At 50.6% G+C, this 20,207-nt stretch overlaps 1 protein-coding gene across 1 annotated transcript in view; it reads right to left on the reverse strand.

Annotated features, from left to right (window-relative positions):
- Nucleotides 1-3,537: 3,537 nt before the first annotated feature.
- RFT1 (RFT1 homolog) overlaps nucleotides 3,538-20,207 on the reverse strand; it is a 31,805-nt gene continuing 15,135 nt past the window's right edge. Inside the window, exons 6-13 of the mRNA XM_040994622.1 lie at nucleotides 19,158-19,295; nucleotides 15,509-15,587; nucleotides 13,418-13,468; nucleotides 12,076-12,206; nucleotides 10,261-10,405; nucleotides 6,982-7,087; nucleotides 4,449-4,698; nucleotides 3,538-4,210 (exon numbers count right to left, since the gene is read on the reverse strand). Coding sequence (XP_040850556.1) covers nucleotides 4,043-4,210; nucleotides 4,449-4,698; nucleotides 6,982-7,087; nucleotides 10,261-10,405; nucleotides 12,076-12,206; nucleotides 13,418-13,468; nucleotides 15,509-15,587; nucleotides 19,158-19,295 — 1,068 coding nt within the window. The 3' untranslated portion in view covers nucleotides 3,538-4,042. The remainder of the gene's footprint in view (nucleotides 4,211-4,448; nucleotides 4,699-6,981; nucleotides 7,088-10,260; nucleotides 10,406-12,075; nucleotides 12,207-13,417; nucleotides 13,469-15,508; nucleotides 15,588-19,157; nucleotides 19,296-20,207) is intronic.

A 20,207-nucleotide genomic window follows, 5' to 3' on the forward strand; every position in this document is an offset into this window, starting at 1 on the left:
GCCACAATGACTGGAGCTGAGCCAATCCGAAGCCAAGGAGCCTCTTCTAGGTCTCCCACGCAGGTACATGGTCCCAAAGCTTTGGGCCATTCTCGACTGCATTCCCAGGCCACAGGAAGGGAACTAGATGGGAAGAGGGGATGCTGGAATTAGAACCGGCGCCCATATGACATCCTGGCACATTCAAGATGAGGACTTTAGCTGCTACGCTATCGAGCCGGGTCCTCTCCTTCTCTCTTAAAGCTACCTTTCCAATAAAAATAAGTAAATCTTAGCAAAAAAAAAAACAGTCACAACAGAGGAACAGAGGGGTGGGTGGGTGGTTAAGATGCTGCTTAGGGGACTCAACATAATAGCCTAATGGCTAAAGTCCTCACCTTGCAAGCACTGGGATCCCATATGGGTACCGGGTCACATCCCAGCTCCACTTTCCTTCTAGCTACCTGCCTGTGGCCTGGGAAAGAAGTCAAGGATTACCCAAGGCCTTGGGACCCTGCACCCACGCAGGAGACCCAGAAGTTGTTCCTGGTTCCTAGCTTTGGATCATCTCACTCTAGTTGTTACAGTTACTTTGGGAGTGAAACAGCAGATGGAGGATCTCATTGTCTCTCCTTTTCTCTGTAAATCTGACTCCCCCTATCCCCCCCAAAAAAGATTATCGGGCCCAGCAATGAGAGCCTACTGGCTAAAGTCCTCACCTTACACACGCCAGAATCCTAGAATAAGGGTGCCAATTCTAATCTCAGTGGCCCCGCTTCCCATCCAGCATCTTGCTTGTGGCCTGGGAAAACAGTCAAGGATGGCCCAAAGCCTTAGGACCCTGCACCCACGTGGGAGACCTGGAAGAGGCTCCGGGTTCCTTGCTTTGGATTGACTCAGCTCCAGCCATTGCGGCTGCTTGGGGAGTGAATCAATGGATGAAAGATCTTCCTCTGTCTCTCCTCCTCTCTGTATATCTGACTTTCCAATGAAAAAATAATAAAAGAAATATTCTCTTAAAAAAATGAGTGTGGCACAGGTGTGACAGCCTTTGGGAACACTACTTTGGTAGGAAAAATGGCACTACAGGCAGTCACGCCTCACAGGAAAGAGGTGTGGCGAGGCTGAGCAAGGCCCCCAGGGACCCTCTCTGGACCCTCTCTGCCAGAAGTGGAATTTTACATGATAAAACCAAGTTTCTTTATAAAGCATAACAAGAGGGCAGATGGGGCCATATGGAAACAAGAGTACATGGAGATCCGAATCCAGTTCTGGGCACCTGCCTTTGACTTGAATGTTGAGGAGTGAATGAGTGGGGGTGGAAAATCTCTTTCTCTCTCTCTTCCTTTCAAACAGAATGAAAAAAATAAATTTAAAGAGGGAAAGGAAGGTTGGGGTTGGTTGTGAAATGGTAAGCAGCAGGGCAGAGCCGATGGCACCTGCAGGGCCACCAGGGGTCGCTGCTGCGTGAGCATCAGCAGCACCGCAAGGGACTCAAGTGATCAACACCCATGTGCGGTGGGAGAGCAGAAAGGCAGCAGTGTCGTTCTGCCCATCAGGAAAGGTTTCTCCCTGTCATAGGATGTGCCTTACAGAGTCGCCTCCATGGAGAAATGGCCTCCACATATTCCAAGTGGTACTTAACGGCAAAAGTGATTCCTCTCCACTCACATGCTTGAGTGGAGTGAGGCAGCCAGGCCCACAGCACCGGGAGCACCTTGAGGCAAAAGATGCAGCTCTAAGGGACCACGAGGGGCCTCGGCTAGGTCCAGCTGAGCTTTGAGCACGCATCCATGGGAAGAAAGCCGCAGGCTGCTGGTCTTCCTGTGCATGGACAGCAGGCCTGACCCTGCCCTCCAAAACCGTACCTGAGGCCATGTTTTGAGGAAAGCCTGTGAGTGCTCAGAGCATCCTGTGTTCAGCTGCTTCCTCTGCCCTCCACTTCCCTCCCCTGCCCGAGTTAAGGCAGAGCCTTCTCCCTTGAAACAGACAGAAACACCTTATAGGTGACTTCACCAACCTTGGTCAGCTGGTGGTCTTGGTCCTTGTTCCCTCAGTGCGGTTCCTGGCAAATGGGTTTAAATTTATGCATCTTTAAAACATTTATTTATTTTCATTTTATTTGAAAGTCAGTGAGGGAGGGAAGTGGGGAGGGAAGGTGAGATTTCCATCCACTGGTTTTCTCTTCAAATGCTCCCCACAGCCAGGCCTGGGCCAGGCTGAAGCCAGGAACCCAAAACTCAGCCAAGGGGTCGAGGTTCTTAAAGCACGACCTACCATCTCCCAGTGTGCGTACTGGCAGGAAGCTGGACTAGCAGCAGAGTCAGAACTTGAACCCAGGCATCCTGGGTGCCCAGGGTTGTATCGTAACCACTGCCAAATGCCTCCACTGGTTCACTCCCCAAGTAGCCACAAAGGCCAGAGCTGAGTTGAGCTGAGCTGAGCTGAAGCCAGGAGCCAGAAGTTTCTTCCTAGTCTCCCATCCGGCAGCAGGGTCACAAGGCTTTGGCCCATTCTTTACTACTTTCCCAGGTCACAAGCAGGGAGCTGGAAAGGAAGTGGAGCTGGAGGGGATATGAATCGGGACCCATATGGGAACCTGGGCATGCAAGGCAAGGACTTTAGCCACTAGGCTACTGCACCAGGCCTGGCGCAAGTGTTTTAATACACGACATGAGCTGTCATCACTGGATGTGAACACAGAAGATCTGGGGCCCCCAGGCCAGAGCACTGTTAGCTGTTGACACCCAAAGGCTAGTCTGTGCACAGCCTCAAAGGACACCAGGATCCAGCAGGGGTCCCCATCTCAGGGAAAAAAGAAAACACCGGCCCAGAGTGCTGCTGCCGAGCTCAGCAAGGCTGTGCTGCCCTTGTGTGGGAAACAGCGGCTCAGCAGACGCGGCCGGACTGGGAGTGCTGCTGAGTCTCGGTTTTCATTCCGAGGATGACAAGGGACATCTGCCTGGCTGCAGCTCCCTGAGTGCCCTGTGAGAAAGGGACAAAGCAGCTCCCTCGGAACGAGAGAGTTCTTCCATGTTCTGCTCTCAGGTGGGCAGAGCTGGAGTGTGGGGCCAGCATGCTCACAGCTCAACAATCCTAAGGGCCCACCCGAGACAAGGCATGGGCTGGCCTGGGCACATGTGGCCACGCCCAGTAATTCTCCCCCACTCCAGCAAGTGGTGATCTGAATAGTTCCCCATTAACCCTAACCCTAACTAGTTGACATTTCTCCTCTAAAAGGTCAGACTAGTGTTGTGGCAGTGCTGGTTAAGCTTCCTGCTGAGACTCTGGCAACTATAATGGAGACTGGTTCATGTCCTAGCTGCTCCACTTCCAATCCAGCTCCCTGCAGAAGTGCTTGGGAAAGCAGTGGAAGATGGCTCAAGCGTCTGATTCCCTGCATCCATGTGGAAGACTGGGAAGAAGGTCGCAGCTCCTGGCATTAGTGGAGCCTAGCCTTGGCCATTGTGACCATATGGAAAATGAGCCAGGCTGGAAGATAGGTCTCTCTGCCTTTCACATGAAAACAAGTAAGACTTGGAACTAGAGCACTGACTGGGGGCAGGGGGTGAGGAGCGAGGGGACCCAGCTCCAGCTGTGGGGACCCAGCTCCAGCTGTGGGGACCCAGCTCCAGCTGCAGCCACAGGTGGCTCCTGCTTCACAGAACAAGTGGAGCATGTCTGTGAGGGTTGCCACAGCCAGAGGGTTACTGACGCCCAATCCTGAAAGCAAGGCTTTGCAGCTTGCATTCCAGAAGGCTGTCATGGCCAAAGTAAATCCACAAGTGTACACCAAAGAGAAACGCTGGTGGAAACAACAGCATCTATTTTAAAGGACTCTGGGCTTCATGGGGACTCCTCACCCGTGTGTCCATCTGAAGCGACCACGTGGCTGCCGGCGGCTCGTGGATGTCTTGCTGAGGATCCGGGCAACTCTCACTCCCCTGCAGACCCACGCACTGCAGGACTGGTGACCACCAGACAGGTTCTGCCTGCAGACCCGCCCCGCAGCTGGCACTGCTGCCACAGGTGACCAGGCATCCTGGCAGTGGTGGTGGTGGGGTCAAGTCAATTTGTTAGCGAGTCTGGATGCTCCCAACTGAGTCCTAAGAAAGTGGATCAGCCTGGTCTCTGTGAGGAACGCTGTCCTGAGCGTCACAGCCAAGCAGAAGGCCCCCACAGCCACATGCGCCAGTCTGGCTGGCCAGCCCTGCTCGCAGCACAGGAACATCTGGGGAGAGAAGCCACTGTCACTGGCCAGGTTGTCCCAGCTCCTGGGTTAGACAGAAGGCGGGATAGCCACATGGTGCATCTTCCAGTGCTTTCTCCCTGGAGATTGGGAAGGGGACCTGAGGAGACACTCACCCAGGTGGTTCAGACAGAGCAGAGAGGAGACCCCTCTCTCTACGAGGGGGGTACAGCAATCAGTCCCCAGGAGGAAGTGGGGTGAGGGCTGCAGGGAATCTTACCTCTGACACACTAGTGATCCCCCCACTGAAGGCAAAGGCCCCAAGGAGGAGTGGCGACAGACGCAGGCCAGCCAGGGGCCGGTACGCGCTCCCGCGGTAGTAGCAGTGGATGAAGCCAAGGCTGTGTGTGATACGAATGCCCATGTTGAAGCAGTTAGCCAAGATGAAGCCCACGCTGCCACACCAACGGATCAGGAGGTAGGACAGAACCAGGAACGAGCAGGACAGGGCCAGCATGGTGAAATTGTACCTGGAGACAGGGAGGCAAGCAGAGCAGGGCAGTGGGCACCTCGTCCCACCATAACACCATGACATTTAAAAGAGAACATGGGGGCTGGTACAGTGGTATAGCACGCTAATCTCTTGCCTGTGCGACAGCATCCCATATGGGATACCTGTTCAAGTCACAACTGATTCATTTCCAATCCAGCTTCCTGCTAATGACCTGGGAAAGCAGTAGAGGATGGCCCAAGTCCTCAGCTCCTTGCACTCACGTGGGAGACCCAGAGGAAGCTCCTGGCTCCCAGCTTTGTACCAGTCCAGCTCTTGTCAGTGTGGCCATTTGGGAAGTTATAAACGATTCTAAACATTAATACAAGGGAAAGACTCCGTGCTCCCCGGACTCCAGGCTCTCCTGACCTCACACGCTACCTGGACAGCACAGAAGGTCACTCCTCTCTGTCCCACATCTGAGCAGAAGGGAGGAGAATGGGAAGCTCAAGCTGTTGACACGTGTGAGGGCGCACACGGTGTGGACCGTGTGTGACACTGGCGCTTGGTTAACAGTGGGTTAGGGTCACAGCAGCGGCCCATCAGACCCTTTTGCACAGGGGTGCTGCCTTGCCCTCTAAACCCTGTGGCTCAGGGCACTACTATATCTGTGTGACACGGAGATAAAGACTTCCTGCACTGCCAGCAGTGTGACAGGTGGCACACACAGTTATGGTCACACACAGAACGTGATTCATGCTGCCACTTCCTGCGCTCTACTGTCCCTTCAGAAGCCCCCACTCTCAGTGCAGCCTGTTCTACTGTACCACAACACCACACTTATTATGTTCTCATTTTTTAAAGTTTTTTTTATTTGAAAGTCATAAAGAATCTTTTATCTTTTGATTCACTCCCTAAGCACACACACACAACCAGTGCTGGAGCAGGCCGAAGCCAGTAGCCTGGAAACTACTGCAGGTCTCCCCCACAGGTGGCAGGGACCCAAGCAGTTGAGCCATCACCTGCTGCCTCCCAGGGGATGTGTTAGCAGGAAGCTGGAAGTGGAAGTGCAGCCTGGACAGGAATCAGGCCCTCCAATGTGGAATGCAGACATCCCAGGAGCAATTTAACTGCTGCACCAGATGCCCACACATTACCTAATATATTGTAAGGTATATTTTTAAATTATTCAATGCTAGAAGCACTTTTCTAATTAAAGCATTGCATTTTCAAGGTTAAATTTAAGCAGATCTTTCCACTCCTGAGGCCAAGGATGGACTCCAAGCAGTTCTACAGCTACAAACTTGACTAGCTGAGAGGAAAACCATGTCTAGACCACTGCTTATACTCTACAACCATGTGCTGAGACCCGCCAGAGGACTGAGAAATCAGTAGGTCACGACATGGCATTCCATCAAAGAAGCACCAGTGGGTCATGGGCCTTAGCAGGTGCCTCCTGTTCAGGGAAGCCTCACTCTGGGTGTGCCATCTCACTGTGCACCAGGTCACCAGAGCTGGTTGTAACTGTTACAGTGAAAGCCGGCCAAGGCCAGGTTCTCACCCACAGTTTTCGAATCAGAGCCATTTCTGTGTTGACAGATTGTTTGGCTCAAGTCTCTTAAAGTCCTAGATCTGCTTGTGAGAGGGAACCAGGACCAGGGACCCAAGAGAATATGGGCTGGATATGTGGTCCAGACGCTAGCCCTTAACCAGTGTGTGGCAAACAGAAGCTTCCACATAAGCCAGCGCAGAATGGGGCACAAAGAGGGGCTACTGCACACCCTGAGCTGCCCTTCACCATCCTGTCCCCAAGCCCAGGCCTCTGAAGGCCTGCAGGAACAATCAGGGTTACAGTGGCAGCATAAGGACTCCCCTGGGGCAACAGGATAACGAGGGCCAGTGCCCTAGGCGCCACACTCACACTCTCCCCTCTTTTCCCTGTCAGGCTTTCTCCTTCTCCTCAGCCTCTTCCTCTGCAGATGCCTGGAGAGATGACCTTGCTACCTTCTGGACTTCTGCTCTGTCCTGTGCCTGGCCCAGCAAACCTGAAGGACACAGCCCTTGTGGGCTGATACTTTTCCCTCTAGCAAGGGAAGCACAGAGCAGTTGCTGCCTCCCAGCCCTACCAGGCCAGGGATTGGGGAGGGGACTAATTTGTGTTGCTGTGACAGAGACCCAGGGCTGCACCACACCTGTGGTTTAAGTGCACCCTCTGAGAGAGCACCCTGCAGGTGCACACTCACAACCAGAAGAAGGAAGACCAATGAATCACCACCTCTAGGGTAAAGGACGTGGTGAGGGGTGCACCTTCTAGGGTACCCACCTGTCTACCTCCTCTTTGCTCATAGCTGCAAATGTGAAGCACTCGGTCACTCCATTGATGGCGAGCAGGAGAACGTAGACGCAATAGCAGCGCAGCAGAACAGGACCTGCAAGGAAACAACCCACAGAAACTCTCGAGCCCACGTGCAGGAGGCCCACATGCACGTTTGGCTTGGCTCTGTGCTCGGGAAATCCAAGACCTGGGTCATGAGACGTGGTGATGCTATTGGTGGGCAGACTGCAGGCTCTCAAGTCCATGTAACCAATTGTCTGGAAGGATTCCCAGTATTCCAGGACACTGGCTAACACAATCAGTCACAAATAAAAGGACAATTATGAATGAGTCTATGGCTTTATTATTGAACAACTGAAGACTTATCTGGCTTTCAGGCAAATGTGCTCACTTTTTAATCAGTATGAAGGGACTGCTGGCTTAAGCACAAACACATACTGGTACCCTGCATGTCAAGGGAATTTCAGTGAAACAGATCCTGAAACAAAACCAACAAACAAACCTAAACAACAACAAAGACCTTCAGGAGAAGCCTACTGCCCAGGACCAGCAGGAAACTATGGACACAACAGAGCCACAACTCTGCAGCAACTATCAGATCCTACAATGGCATTCTGTCCTAAAACGAAAGCATGCTGTTGTACAGCTAACAAGCGACTGTGGGAACATTTCCTAACGAGAGAATAGGAGCCTGGCAAATAAGACCATCCATCTCTCTGAAGGGGGCCATGGCTGAGATGGCTGAGTGAAATAAACACAGAGCCAACCAACATCTCAGCAATTCCAATCCTACACACGCAGCCAGCAGCAATGAAGCCCGTGCTCACAGAAGCACCTGTACAACGCTGCCATCTCCTCCACACACAGCAGCCAGACTGATGAGCAACAGAGGACACGATCAGCCCGTGGTGGGCAGCTCACAGTGACTGTTTCTCTCTACCCCTCTCCTCTCTTCCTTTCTTTCCCCCTCTTTCTTTCTTTTTAAAATTTCTTTATTTTTATCGGATGGGCAGATTTACAGAGAGAGGAAGAGAAAGATCTTCCATTTGCTAGTTCATTCCCTAAGTGGTCGTAGCAGCTGGAGCTGCACTAATCCGAGTCCAGGAGCCAGGAGTTTCTTCCAAGTTTCCCATGCGGGTGCAGGGTCCCAAGACTTTGGGCCATCCTCGACTGCTTTCCCAGGCCACAAGCAGGGAGTTGAATGGGAAGTGTAGCTGCTGAGACACGAACCGGTGTTCATCTGGGATCCTGGTGCATGCCAGGCAAGGATTTAGCCACTGAGCGCCAGGCCCTTGCACAGCGACTGCTTCTTAGCATGGAAAGAGAATAATACACAAAGGCAAAACCGCAGGCAGCACTCAGAGGCGCTACAGTGAGAGGGGCAGCCTGGCATGTTTCCACTGGTAGAGGCAGGCAGGTAGCACAGCAGGTCAAGTCATGGCTTGTGATACTGATATTCCACGCTGAAGCGCTGGCCCCTGTGGCAGGTACTGTTTCCAATCCACGCCCTGTTCTTGCACCTGGCAAGGAAGCTGTGATGTCCCGAGTTCTTGGGTCCCTGCCACTCGTGTGGTAGAGCTGGATGGGGCTCCTGGATGCTGGTTTCAGTCTGACTCAAGTCTGGCTGTTGTAGCCATTTGGGAAATGAAATCAGCAGTTGGAACATCTCTCTCTCCTTCTCTCCCTCCCCCCATCATTCTCTCTCTTTCTCTCTCTCATCTGACACATAGCCTTTCATAAAAATATGTAAGTTTTTAAAGTTAAAAACACAGGGTTAGAGTTGTGGGGGCAGATAAAGCCACCACCTGTGATCCTGGTATTTCATATGGGTGGCAGTGCAAGTCCTGGATGCTCTACTTTCAATCCAGCTTCCTGCTAATGTGCCTGGGAAAGTAGTGGAAGATGATCCAAGTCCTTGCAACCCCTATATCCGTATGGAAGACCAGAAGAAGCTCTGGACTCCTGGTTTCATTCTGGCCCAGTGCAGGCTGTGTGGCTATCTTGGGGACAAACCAGGAGATGAACAATCTCTCTCTCTCTCTTTTTCTCTCTCATGAGGAATTAAAATCATCTCTGTGGGTGCCAGTGATGTGGCACAGTGTGGTAAGCTGCCTCCTGTGATGCCAGCATTCCATACTGGAGTGCCAGTTTGAGTATTGGCTGCTCTACTTCTGATCCAGGTTCCTGCTAAGCCAGCTGGGAGGCAGCAAAGGAGGCCTGAAGTGCTTTGGCCCCTGACAACTGCACAGGAGACCAGAATGGAGTTTCTAGCTCCTGATTTCAGCCTGGCCCACACCTGGCTGTTGTAGCCATATGAGAAGTAAATCAACATATGGAAGATCTCTATCTTTCCCTGTTTCTCTGTCACTTTGCCTTACATATAAATAAAGCAAGACTCGGGCCCGACGCGATAGCACAGTGGTTAAGGTCCTCGCCTTGCATGCCCAGGATCCCATATGGGCGCCCGTTCTAATCCGAGCGGCTCCACTTCCCATCCAGGTCCCTGCCTGTGGCCTGGGAAAGCAGTCGAGGACGGCCCAAAGCCTTGGGACCCTGCACCCGCGCGGGAGGCCCGGAAGAGGCTCCTGGCTTCAGATCGGCATAGCATCAGCCGTTGTGCTCACTTGGGGAGTGAATCATCGGACGGAAGATCTTCCTCTCTGTCTCTCCTCTCTGTATATCCGCCTTTCTGATAAAAATAAAATAAATCTTTAAAATAAATAAATAAATAAATAAATAAATAAAGCAAGACTGAAAAACAAAAATGAAAACCTTCATCAAACACTGGAAATGAACTGCCAGCCTTCAGCCTGTCAGATGTTGAAGCAGGGGAAGCCTCCCAAGGCCTAGCAAGCACAGTCAGTCTCAGCAGCCTGGGCATCTGCTACAGCAAAGTGAGTCTCTTTTTCTCTTCTGAGAACCATGGGTCCCTGGATTAAACAGACCTCTCTCTTTGCTGAGGTCAGTTTCATTCACTGCCAATGGCTCTGGGCCATCCTCCAGGACTCTCACACACTCCACCAGGAAGGACACCCAGCAGCGACTGCTCCAAGTGGGACTAGGGAACCTGCTGCTGGGCGCCAAAGCCCCAGACCACACCCTGCTCATGCATCTGAACTCCAAGCAGGAGGAACAGCCCCAGCTACCACACAACCTTCCCAGCACTGACACAGATGTCAGGTGTGCACGCCCAAGTTCTGGAAGTTCATTACTCTCCCATTTCTGCTCAGATATTAGAACAAAGCCCGACAAAAGTCTCACACGCACCGGATCCTGAGCTGAGCATGCTGCCTCCGTAGATGTCCAGAGCCAGCTGAGAATAGGCAAAGCCAAAAACTGTGATGGTCAGGCCGGTCAGCAGAGCCAGCTTGAGCAGCGACTCCAAGACTGCAGCGGCCACAGCGATATCCTCCTGGGGTGGGGGAAGGAAGGAAGCTGGATGAATCACAGGCTGGGAAACTTTCACATCTGGCCTTCCTCCAGCCACTGCCCCATGCTTCCAGCTGCACTGGGGCATCAGCACTCTTCCAAACCCTGTGTTTGATTCAATAACAACTAATAATTGCAGGAAAGAAGATAATGCAGCTCCTTAGGAGGTGAGGGAGGGGGTTAGCTTTCAATCCATTTAGGATAAATTATTTTAAACATTACTTAGCAATTCTCATTTTGCCTCCTCAAATTTATTTTTTTTAAAGATTTATTTATTTTCATTAGAAAGGTAGATCTACAGACAGAGAGAAAAATCATCCATCTGGTTCATTCCCCAAATGGCTGCAACAGGTGGAGCTGAGCAGACCTGAAGCCAGGAGCCAGGAGCCTTATCTGGGTCTCCCATGAAGGTGCAGCATTCCAAGGCTTTGGGCCGTCCTCTGCTGCTTTCTCAGGCCACAAGCTGAGAGCTGGAGGGGAATTGGAACAGCCAGGACACAGACCAGTATCCATATAGGTTGCTGGCTCATAGAGGTGGAAGATTAGCCAGCTGAGCCATTGTGTTGGCCTTTATATTTATTCTTGTAAAAACAACAAAACATTTTTCCTTTTTAAAAGAAAATTGCAGAGAGCAAGAAAAAGTAGCCAGGCCAGGGTCAGGAGCCAGGAACTCAATCCAGGTCTCCCACAGAGGTAGCAGGCGCAATGTCTTGAGCCATCACCATCGCCTTTCAGATCAGCAGCAGGAAGCTGGAGACAGGAGCCAGAGTTGAGCACTGATCAACCACAAGGTCAGTCACCCTGCTGGAGCGCAGGGAATGTCATGTCTGCAGGAAGGTTAAACAACCGGTGTGGGGAGTGAAACCCAATGCCATTCTTCCTTCCCCATGCTCTAGGCTAGCCTTCCTTCGGGCTTAATGACCTTTTATTCTTGAGCATCGGAGGATGAGAAAAGCAACTTTATTCCCAGGCCGAGTGAAGAGGAGTTTGGCCTACTCATTGAGATGCTAGCTGGGTAGCTGGGACACCTGCATCCCATATCACAGTATCTGGGCTCCATTTCTAATCCTGGCTCCTGATTGTAGCTTCCTGCTAAACATGCATCCTAGGGGACACCAGTGATGGCTGAAGAAGTTGAGTCCCACAGGCCAACACAGAAGCATAACAGGTAAAGCCACCTCCTGTGATGAAGCATCCCATTTGGGAGCTGGTTTGAGCCCCAGCTGCTCCACTTTTGATCTAGCTCCCTGCTAAAAATGACCTGGGAAAGCAGCAGAGGATGACCCAGGTGTCGGGCCCCTGTATCCATGTGGGAGATTCAGAAACTCCTGGCTCCTACATTCAGATCAGCTCCAGCCACTGTAGCTATTTGGGGAATGAACCAGCAGATGGGAGATTTCTCTGCTCTCTATCTCTCTGTAATTCTGCCTTTCAAACAAATAAATAAGTAAAATATTTTGAAGAGTAAGGTCATAAAGACAAAGGGGTAAGATAAAAGAGGCAGCCACAGATGGGAGGAAGATGAAAGAAACGAGCTCTGGGTTCTACCATCATTGTGAATGTGATAGAAAAACGAACCTTAGCAGACTAAGAGTTGTCCGCCTTGAGAGGGAGAATTCTGATGAGGAATGGTGATACATGAACTAAGACTACCTGTTTCTGACGAGCAGCATCCTTTTCTCGCTCCAGCACCTTAGCAAAGAATATATAAAAACTCTCCTCTATTGGCTGGAAAATTAATCTGGCCACAAGGGAGCCAAGATTATTCACTATATCATAGACACCTGCAAAGCAAAAAGACAAACAACAATCATATATGTGCTTGTGCTTCTATTTAAATTTTTATGGCACCATCAAATTATTATCCAAATGTTTTATAAGTAAACTTTCCTGAAGTCTTTACTACAAATTCATGTATAGCTTTATGAAATAATAATAGAGAGATTCCACGCATTCTACCCAGTTTTGCTGAATAGTCAGATCTTACAACACTATGGTACAATATCATTACTGAGTTACTGATAACACAGTCAAGATACAAAATGCTCCTATTACCACCATTTTAAAGTTAAAATCATTAATGCAAATTTTTTTCTATTTATATTTCTGTTGAGATTACACTAAAAATAAATATAAAAAATAATGGAGAGATGCCTATGTAGCCCCCCCAACACACACACACACACACACACACACAGGCGACCCTAGTGACAGTGGTAGTAACTGCCCTTTTCTCCTCTCCATGGACTCCCCACCCCTCAGGGACTAGACTGCAGCAACAAGGCAGAGGGCAGGGGGTCTCAATGAAAACGTGCCATCCAGATCTCATTAGAGATGATGGGAAGAAGGGGAAGTCAGGCAGGGGATTGGACAGGGATGGGTGAGCTGGGATTTCTGCCTGGACTGTAACTCCAGCTCCTTCCTTGTCAAGCTGCACATGGCAACAGGAAGGAGGGGTCATCATGGTCACACAGAAGTTAAATTCCTGAAAATCTCAGAAGCCCTTATGCATACTACACTCCACCCAGACTCCACCGTGTTGGTAATTCAATTGGGGCACCAAGTCTGTCATGAAAGAGACTGACAATGTGGGAAGAGCCCTTCCTGTGCTCTGGAGCAAATGCAGGGAGCTTCTTGGGCCTCCTCCTCCGTTCCAGGCAACTCTGTCTCACTTGTGCTGGAGATCCCTCTATATGGAGGCCCCACTCAGGCATCAATGCAGGCTCACCTGCCTTTAAGTAAACCTGCTCCTGCTGTGAATTCTTACCTCTGTGTGGGCAACAACCCAGAATAAAGATTAAGAACATAGACCTGTAACAGGCCTGGGCAGCACCCTGTATATATTTTTAAAAGCACCCTGTAATTTGCATCAGGATCCATTTATTATTATAATATTCATTTACAAGTTTCTTAGTCATAAAACATTTTAAGCTACAGAAAAAAAGTAATAGGAACCATCTATTAATGGTATCCACTTATGACTAAAACATCTTACCCTGATCGCCAAAATTTAATACATTCAAAAATGTCATCACATATCTCTCACCTATAAACGGAAAAATAAAATAATTAGCATTTCCAATAAACAGTTAATCTCTCATTTCATCACCTATCAAATTTTCCCATTGGGCCCAACGTGATGGCTCAACGGCTAAATTCTCGCCATGTAACTTGCAGGATCCCATATGGGCACCAGTTCATGCCCCAGAGATGATCCACTTAGCATACAGCTCCCTGTTTGTAACCTGGAAAAGCAGCAGAGCATAGCCCAAAGCCTTGAGACCCTGCATCCGTGTAGGAGACCCAGAAGCAGCTCCTGGCTCCCGGCTTTGGATAAGCTCAGCTCCAGCCATTGTGGCTACTTGGGGAGTGAATCAGCGAATGGCAACGGATGGAAGAGCTTTCTGTCTCTCCTCTGTTAATCTGACTTTCCAATAAAAATAAATAAATAAGTCTTACAGTTGGACAAAACACAAAACAAACAAAAGAACACAAATTTTCCCTTTGACAAATACTCTCAAAGGAAAAAAAAACTAGATAGTCAGTTAAAGATGCGATTCCTATCCTACCAGTAATTTCAAATAATCTCAAAATGATAATGAGGGGTGGAGGGGAAAGGCTCAGCATGGTGGCACATCTGACTAACCCTCTGCCTGCTGGCTGGCATTCCATTTGGTCATAGGTACACGTGCTGGCTGCTTCACTTCCAATCAAGCTCTATGCTTACAGCCTGGGGAGGCAGTAGAGGACGGCTCAAGAACTTGGGACCCTGCACCCAAATGACAGACATGGAGGAGCTCTTGACTCCTAACTTGGGATCAGCTCAGCTCTGGTGGTTTGGCCATTTGGAGAGTAAACCAGTGGATGGAAGATCCTCTTTCTGTCTCTCCTTTTCTCTGTTAATCTGCTTTTTGTATATATATATATATATAAATAATTTAAAAATCAGCGTAAGAAATAGAGTAGTAGTACAGGGAGTTTACTAAAATACTGACAGTGAAAATGATTGTCCCACGTTTTAAGGAAGGTTAGATAATCTGAATATAAATAATCTGTGAGTTGAACTGTCCATCACCATAAGCACAGACTCAACAGGAAGCACTTCTTGAGGTGGAAAAGCGTTTCCTGAGGGTTTCTCTGTAAACCTGCCTTTCCAACAAAAATAAACAAATCTTTAAAAACAAAAATAAAATCTCTTTCTTGCAGACTCCATTTACTGAAAGCATAAAACTAAAGAAATGCTGCTTTCGCTCTCCTTATTTAAAAACAAACCATGGGGGCCCGGCGCGGTGGCGCAAGTGGTTAAAGGTCCTCGCCTTGCATGCCTGGGATCCCATATGGGCGCCGGTTCTAATCCCGGCAGCCCCGCTTCCCTTCCAGCTCCCTGCCTGTGGCCCGGGAAAGCAGTCGAGGACGGCCCAAAGCTTTGGGAACCTGCACCCGCGTGGGAGACCCGGAAGAGGCTCCTGGCTTCGGATCGGCATAGTATCGGCCCATTGTGCTCACTTGGGGAGTGAATCATCGGACGGAAGATCTTCCTCTCTGTCTCTCCTCTCTGTATATCCGCCTTTCCAATGAAAAAATAATAAAAATAAATCTTTAAAAAAAAAAAAAAAACATGGGCCCAGTACAGTGGCCTAGCAGCTAAAGTCCTCGCCTTGCACGCCCGGGATCCCATACGGGCGCCGGTTCTAATCCTGGCAGCTCCACTTCCCATCCAGCTCCCTGCTTGTGGTCTGGGAAAGCAATGGAGGACAGCCCAATGCTTTAGGACCCTGCACCTGTGTGGGAGACCCGGAAAGAAGTTCCGGGCTCCTGGCTTTGGATCGGCATAGCACCGGCTGTTGCAGTCAGTTGGGGAGTGAATCATCGGACGGAAGATCTTCATCTCTGTATATCTGACTTTGCAATAAAAAGAAAGAAATCTTAAAGAAAAAAAAATCAACAATACTAAGTAACAAAACCTCCATTTCTGGGTCCTTGTGTCCAGCCGTAGGCAGGTGGCAGGGATCCAGGTAATGGCAGTCCTGTGAGAACCCTGGCTTCTGTCGAGGTCTCCTGGCTGTCAGGGGAGTGTCTCACCTACCTTCCGTCAAGATCTGTTTCAAGAAGGACTGTTTGAAAAAGCTCCAAGTCAGTTTTGCCTCTTTCCAGTTCACAGAAGCCTGGAAGAGAAAACAAAACAAACACAAGATTCCAAGCATTTCCGGCCTGAGAACACAGTGCTGCAGGCCAGGCTAACTCGTTCTGATCCCTAAACCTCAGTGTGAATTTCCTCTCCCACCTAATTCCCCAGTTAATGCTAAGCACCAAGAAGCATCCAATAAAGAAATCTGGGGGAAAAATTGTCACTCAAAGTGGACACAGACCTGTATGGAGTTGTTCAATAGCTTGGGTGGAGACCTCTTCTCCTGGCCCACACTACACCCTGACCATACAGAGCTGACACCACAGCAGAGAGTACCAGCCATCACCACTAGAGGGCACTGTCAGCTTCAGGAAGATGTAACAGCACCTCACCCAGACTCCCTGCCACCGGGGCCCTTAGGAACCCAGGAGCCCAGGAGCACTTGCACTCTTTCCAAAGTGCAGCTGTCTGGAGTGAAGCCCTGGTAGGGAGGAAGCAGGCTGGGGAAGATACTGAGCTTGGTACATCATCCCCAGGGGGAGAATGGAATCACTGCTTGGGCACCGTGGACACTAGGCAAGCTCTTCCCGGAGGTTCTGCCCTCCCACAAGGCTTCCATTTCAATGGTATGTGGCTCAGAGGGGACGGCCACCCTGCTCACCATCTCTGGGCACAGAGCAGGAAGTCCAGGCAGAGATGGGGACTCCCAAAGGAAGCAGGTTCTGTGGAGGTTCACCACCTGGCTCAGAGCCATGTTCCGCACAGATCCATCACCCGGCATGGGCCACAGAGTTGCTGCTGTGCTGGCTGAACAGCCAGGAATCTCCAAGCCGCCGCCCCACCAGGCATCCCACAGCCTCACATGGAGCAGCTGCAGCTGGGACAGCAACAGGTGGCCCCAGGGAAGGTGTGTGGCCACTACATTTCAGTCTGAGTCACTCTTCCACTTCCCAGGTAGCCCCAGTCAGCTGCAGCCTAACCCCCCACACAGCGGAGCCGGGGCCACAGTCCTGTCCCCCGATCTTGTCACCTCCACCACCACACACAACACTGGCTTGTTCTCTCCCACATGCTCCAGCTGTGCCCGGTCTCCCATCCCTGCCCACCCTCCCACTGTCCTCACTGTGCCACCACTGCTCATGGAGCTATTCTGCTTTCAACTTTTTCTTCAGCCTACCTTCTCACACTAGGCCGGACTCAAAGGGAGATCCTTGACTTACTAGACCGTGAGCAGGACACTTAGCTCTGCCAAACCTTGGTTTTCCCATCTGTTAAATGGGATGAGAGGTCCTGCATCACAGCGCTGGTGGGAAGATATGGTCAGAGCAAACAAGGCACAGCCCTTCACCTCTAGCACTAATCCACAACCTTTCCAAGGACTTTCTGCCCCCATTAGTTAAGGCTGAACTCCGTGGCAGGGAGTCCGCCATCGCCTGCCAGGCTCACCTCCCATCTCAGCCTCCATTTACCTCCTGTTGGTTCTTCCTTCCCAACTGTAAAGCCAACACAACCCCCCAATCACGCCAGCTTTCCCAATCTCAACAGTCACTTTCTTCTTGCCCGCAGCTACCACCATGTGTATTTCACCTCTGCTCACCCATGTGTCCAGAACCAACTCAAAAGCAGCTTCCTCCACGAAGCCTGCCTTGATGCTCCTACACGTCAGTCATCTGTCCGTCCCCCATGCTTCTGCCTTGACAGCTGCCGACACACAGGCTGTGCTGCGAGCCAATTACCCACCCTGTGCCCCCATCACAGCGCAGGTGCTGGAGCAGGGGACTTCACTGAGAGCACCTGGCACCGTGCCGATTGTTTGATAAAGCTTAATACAAGCTTACAGCTTTAAACATCTCAATTTTACTTAAACATTACCAGACTTCTCAAATCACTTAGAAGTATATAAAAAAAAAAAAAGCCAGCCCATAAGGGCAGCCATTATTTGAGGAATCATTCATTTATCATAAGGCTTGATAAATGTATTTAAAGAACATGGAATTGTATAAGAACAGGAAGGGGAATTACATAATTTGGGTGGATGGATTCTGAATGTCCTTGTCAGACTGGTTTTGAACGAAGGAGCCCCAGGGCAGGAAGCTGCTTTGGGGCTCGATTTGGGCATGCTGCCAAGGCACACACTGCATTCAGATTTGCCTCACTTCCTCTCTCGCTTTTTAAATAATCAACTTGAATAATGAATTGTTCCACCTGAAACTTCCCAATCTTTGAATAAATCAATAACTACCAAGGGCCATAAGCCAATTTCTTCTGGAAGAAGGACAGAAATGAAGTTTAGAGGGAAATGGATCCACCATGAGCTGGGTGAGTTTGGTTTCCACATGTAACTCCTCTGAACCTCACAGTTCTCACCTAATAGCTACCAGGAGGACAGAGGGCAGGGACCCGCGGAGAGTGACAGGAGCAGGGCCTGGCCCAAGCATGCTCTCGCAGCGGAACGCAACAATCTCACTTGAGGGAAGGAGGCCCTGAGCCCTGTAAACAGCACTGGAGGCTTCAGCTCCATCCCTGTTGCCTCCCTATCCACCAGTCACCTTCCCTGTGTGTGTGAGGCCCACAGAGCCTCAGGCCTGGCAGCGGCAGTAGTAGGGACAGGGCTTCGGTCCCGGCAGTCAGAGCAAATCTCTGCAAAGCTCAGGCGTCTCTACATTCCAGGACTGAAGTCCCACATATTTTATCGCTCTCAAGCAGGCTCCAAAGAGAAATAAGGGTAAGTCCAGTGCATTCCTTAGCAAAACCAAGTGTACCACATCCTGCAAATGACAAGGAAGAGGGCATGAAAAGACACTCAGAAGGGAGCAGATGGCAAAGGCCCTGAGCTGAGGCAACATGTGCAACTCCAGCACCATGCATGCCAGCAGGGACCCCACAAGAGCCACGTGGGCAGACGCAGAGAACCAAGGAGAAAGCAAGTGCTTCCCCACTCCCCCATGTCAGCATCAAGAGCCCTCCTGGCTGCAGGGCAGAGTGGATTGTCTGGAATGCAGGCCGACAGCTAGATGGAGAAAACTATGGAGGGACCACTCCTGTTTCTTTAGACTCTCAGCTGCCTGTGCTAGAGATCAACAGTCAGCACACACAGCAGAAGGGAGAGCAGTGCAGCAGTCAGAGCCTGTGCTCTGCTGGCATCTGAGCTCACCCTCACCCACACCTGCAGACACAATGGCAGTGTTGGCCTCTCTGAGGTCGCTGCAAGCCCTGATGAAGGCAAGGAGAGCCTGGCACCCTGCGCAGGTGGCCAAAGCTCCAGGCAAGAAGAAGCCACCCTTACTCTAAACCAATTTGACTCTCAGGGACATGCTTGGCAGTGTCTGGGGGTGCTTCTGGGTGTCTGCTGGGCAATGGCTACCACGGGCATTTGGCAGGTAGGGATCAGGGATGTTGATCCTGCCCTCTCCTCCATGCACGGGACAGTCCCTGCAGCAACTGCCCAGTCCAACATGGGAATAGTGCCGACTTCCAGTGAGTATGGCGCATGGTAAAGAGTGCTATAAAAGCCAGACAGCCACCGTTACTGTCGTAACGACCTGCTGGTTCCAGTTCCTTTCTCTCAGCACGTGTTATTAAACATGAGACAAGTTGCATCACTTACTCTCGTTCTTGTAAGGCTGGGCAGCAGATCCGTTATTCTGGAGACAGGAAGAGCCTGCGGCTTGGAGGATCCCGGAGAACCCAGTAACTTTGTGAAATAAACCACATAGCAGAGCACCAGGACTGCAGTGTAGAAGAGCTGCAGAAAGGAAACAGGAGGGGGTTAAATTGAACCGCTTGATTCTATCCATGTAAATAAAATAAATGGGTCTATAAATGTGATCTCAAAGGTGAATTGAGGCATACAGCTGTCACAGTTAACCATGTTTTCTATTGGGCACAGTGTTCCAAACACATTCCTTCCCTGGAGGACATATGTTTTTCGGGACGGGCAGAAGAGATGGCAGCTAGCTCAGCAGGCACAGCAAAGTCAAGGTTGTCTTTGGCCAAAGGATGAGGCCTTCTCCACTGCACCCCTAACAGCACTCTCTGAAGGTCTAGGGGTCCCAACTCGCTGCCATCTAGGGCTGTACAGGTCCCACAAACCCCGGAAACCTGTGGCATTGTGATTACAAAGCAGAATTGAGCTCCTGGCTCGCTCCTCTCCCACCTAGGGCATGGGCAGGGCAAGGGCTACTACAGGAAGGAGGCCCACCCCTGCCTCCACCCATTGAGGACAAAAGAATGGCTCGTGGCCAGGAGCAGTGGAGAGCGTAATATTGGCAGGTGGGGGAGGAGTCTTCCAAAGAACCCCTTGCCACAAGCTCACATCCACTGTCTCTCCCTCCTGAGAACAGCAGCGCATGCTCGGGAGGGACTAGGACTTCCAACGACGCAGGCTGCTCCAGTGAAAGACACATGGCAAGCAAAGGGGAGCCTCTGTGAGCAGGTCAAGGCTCCCCTACCCCTCACTGCCAGCCGTGTCTGAGGACCAGACCCCCACCTACCAAACACCTTCTTTCATGCCTCAAGCATCACAACTACATGCATGACCCACCACTTTTTTATGTATGGAGGAGGGAAGAATGACATACAGAAAGTTCAAAGTTCTGTTTTAAAGTAGGCCATTTAGTGTAGCTATTAGTATAGTCACACTGTTAGGCAGCTATCA

Source organism: Ochotona curzoniae, unplaced genomic scaffold (assembly GCF_017591425.1).
Source record: "Ochotona curzoniae isolate NIBS_2020 unplaced genomic scaffold, NIBS_Ocur_1.0 contig_908, whole genome shotgun sequence".
Classification (NCBI taxonomy): domain Eukaryota; kingdom Metazoa; phylum Chordata; class Mammalia; order Lagomorpha; family Ochotonidae; genus Ochotona; species Ochotona curzoniae.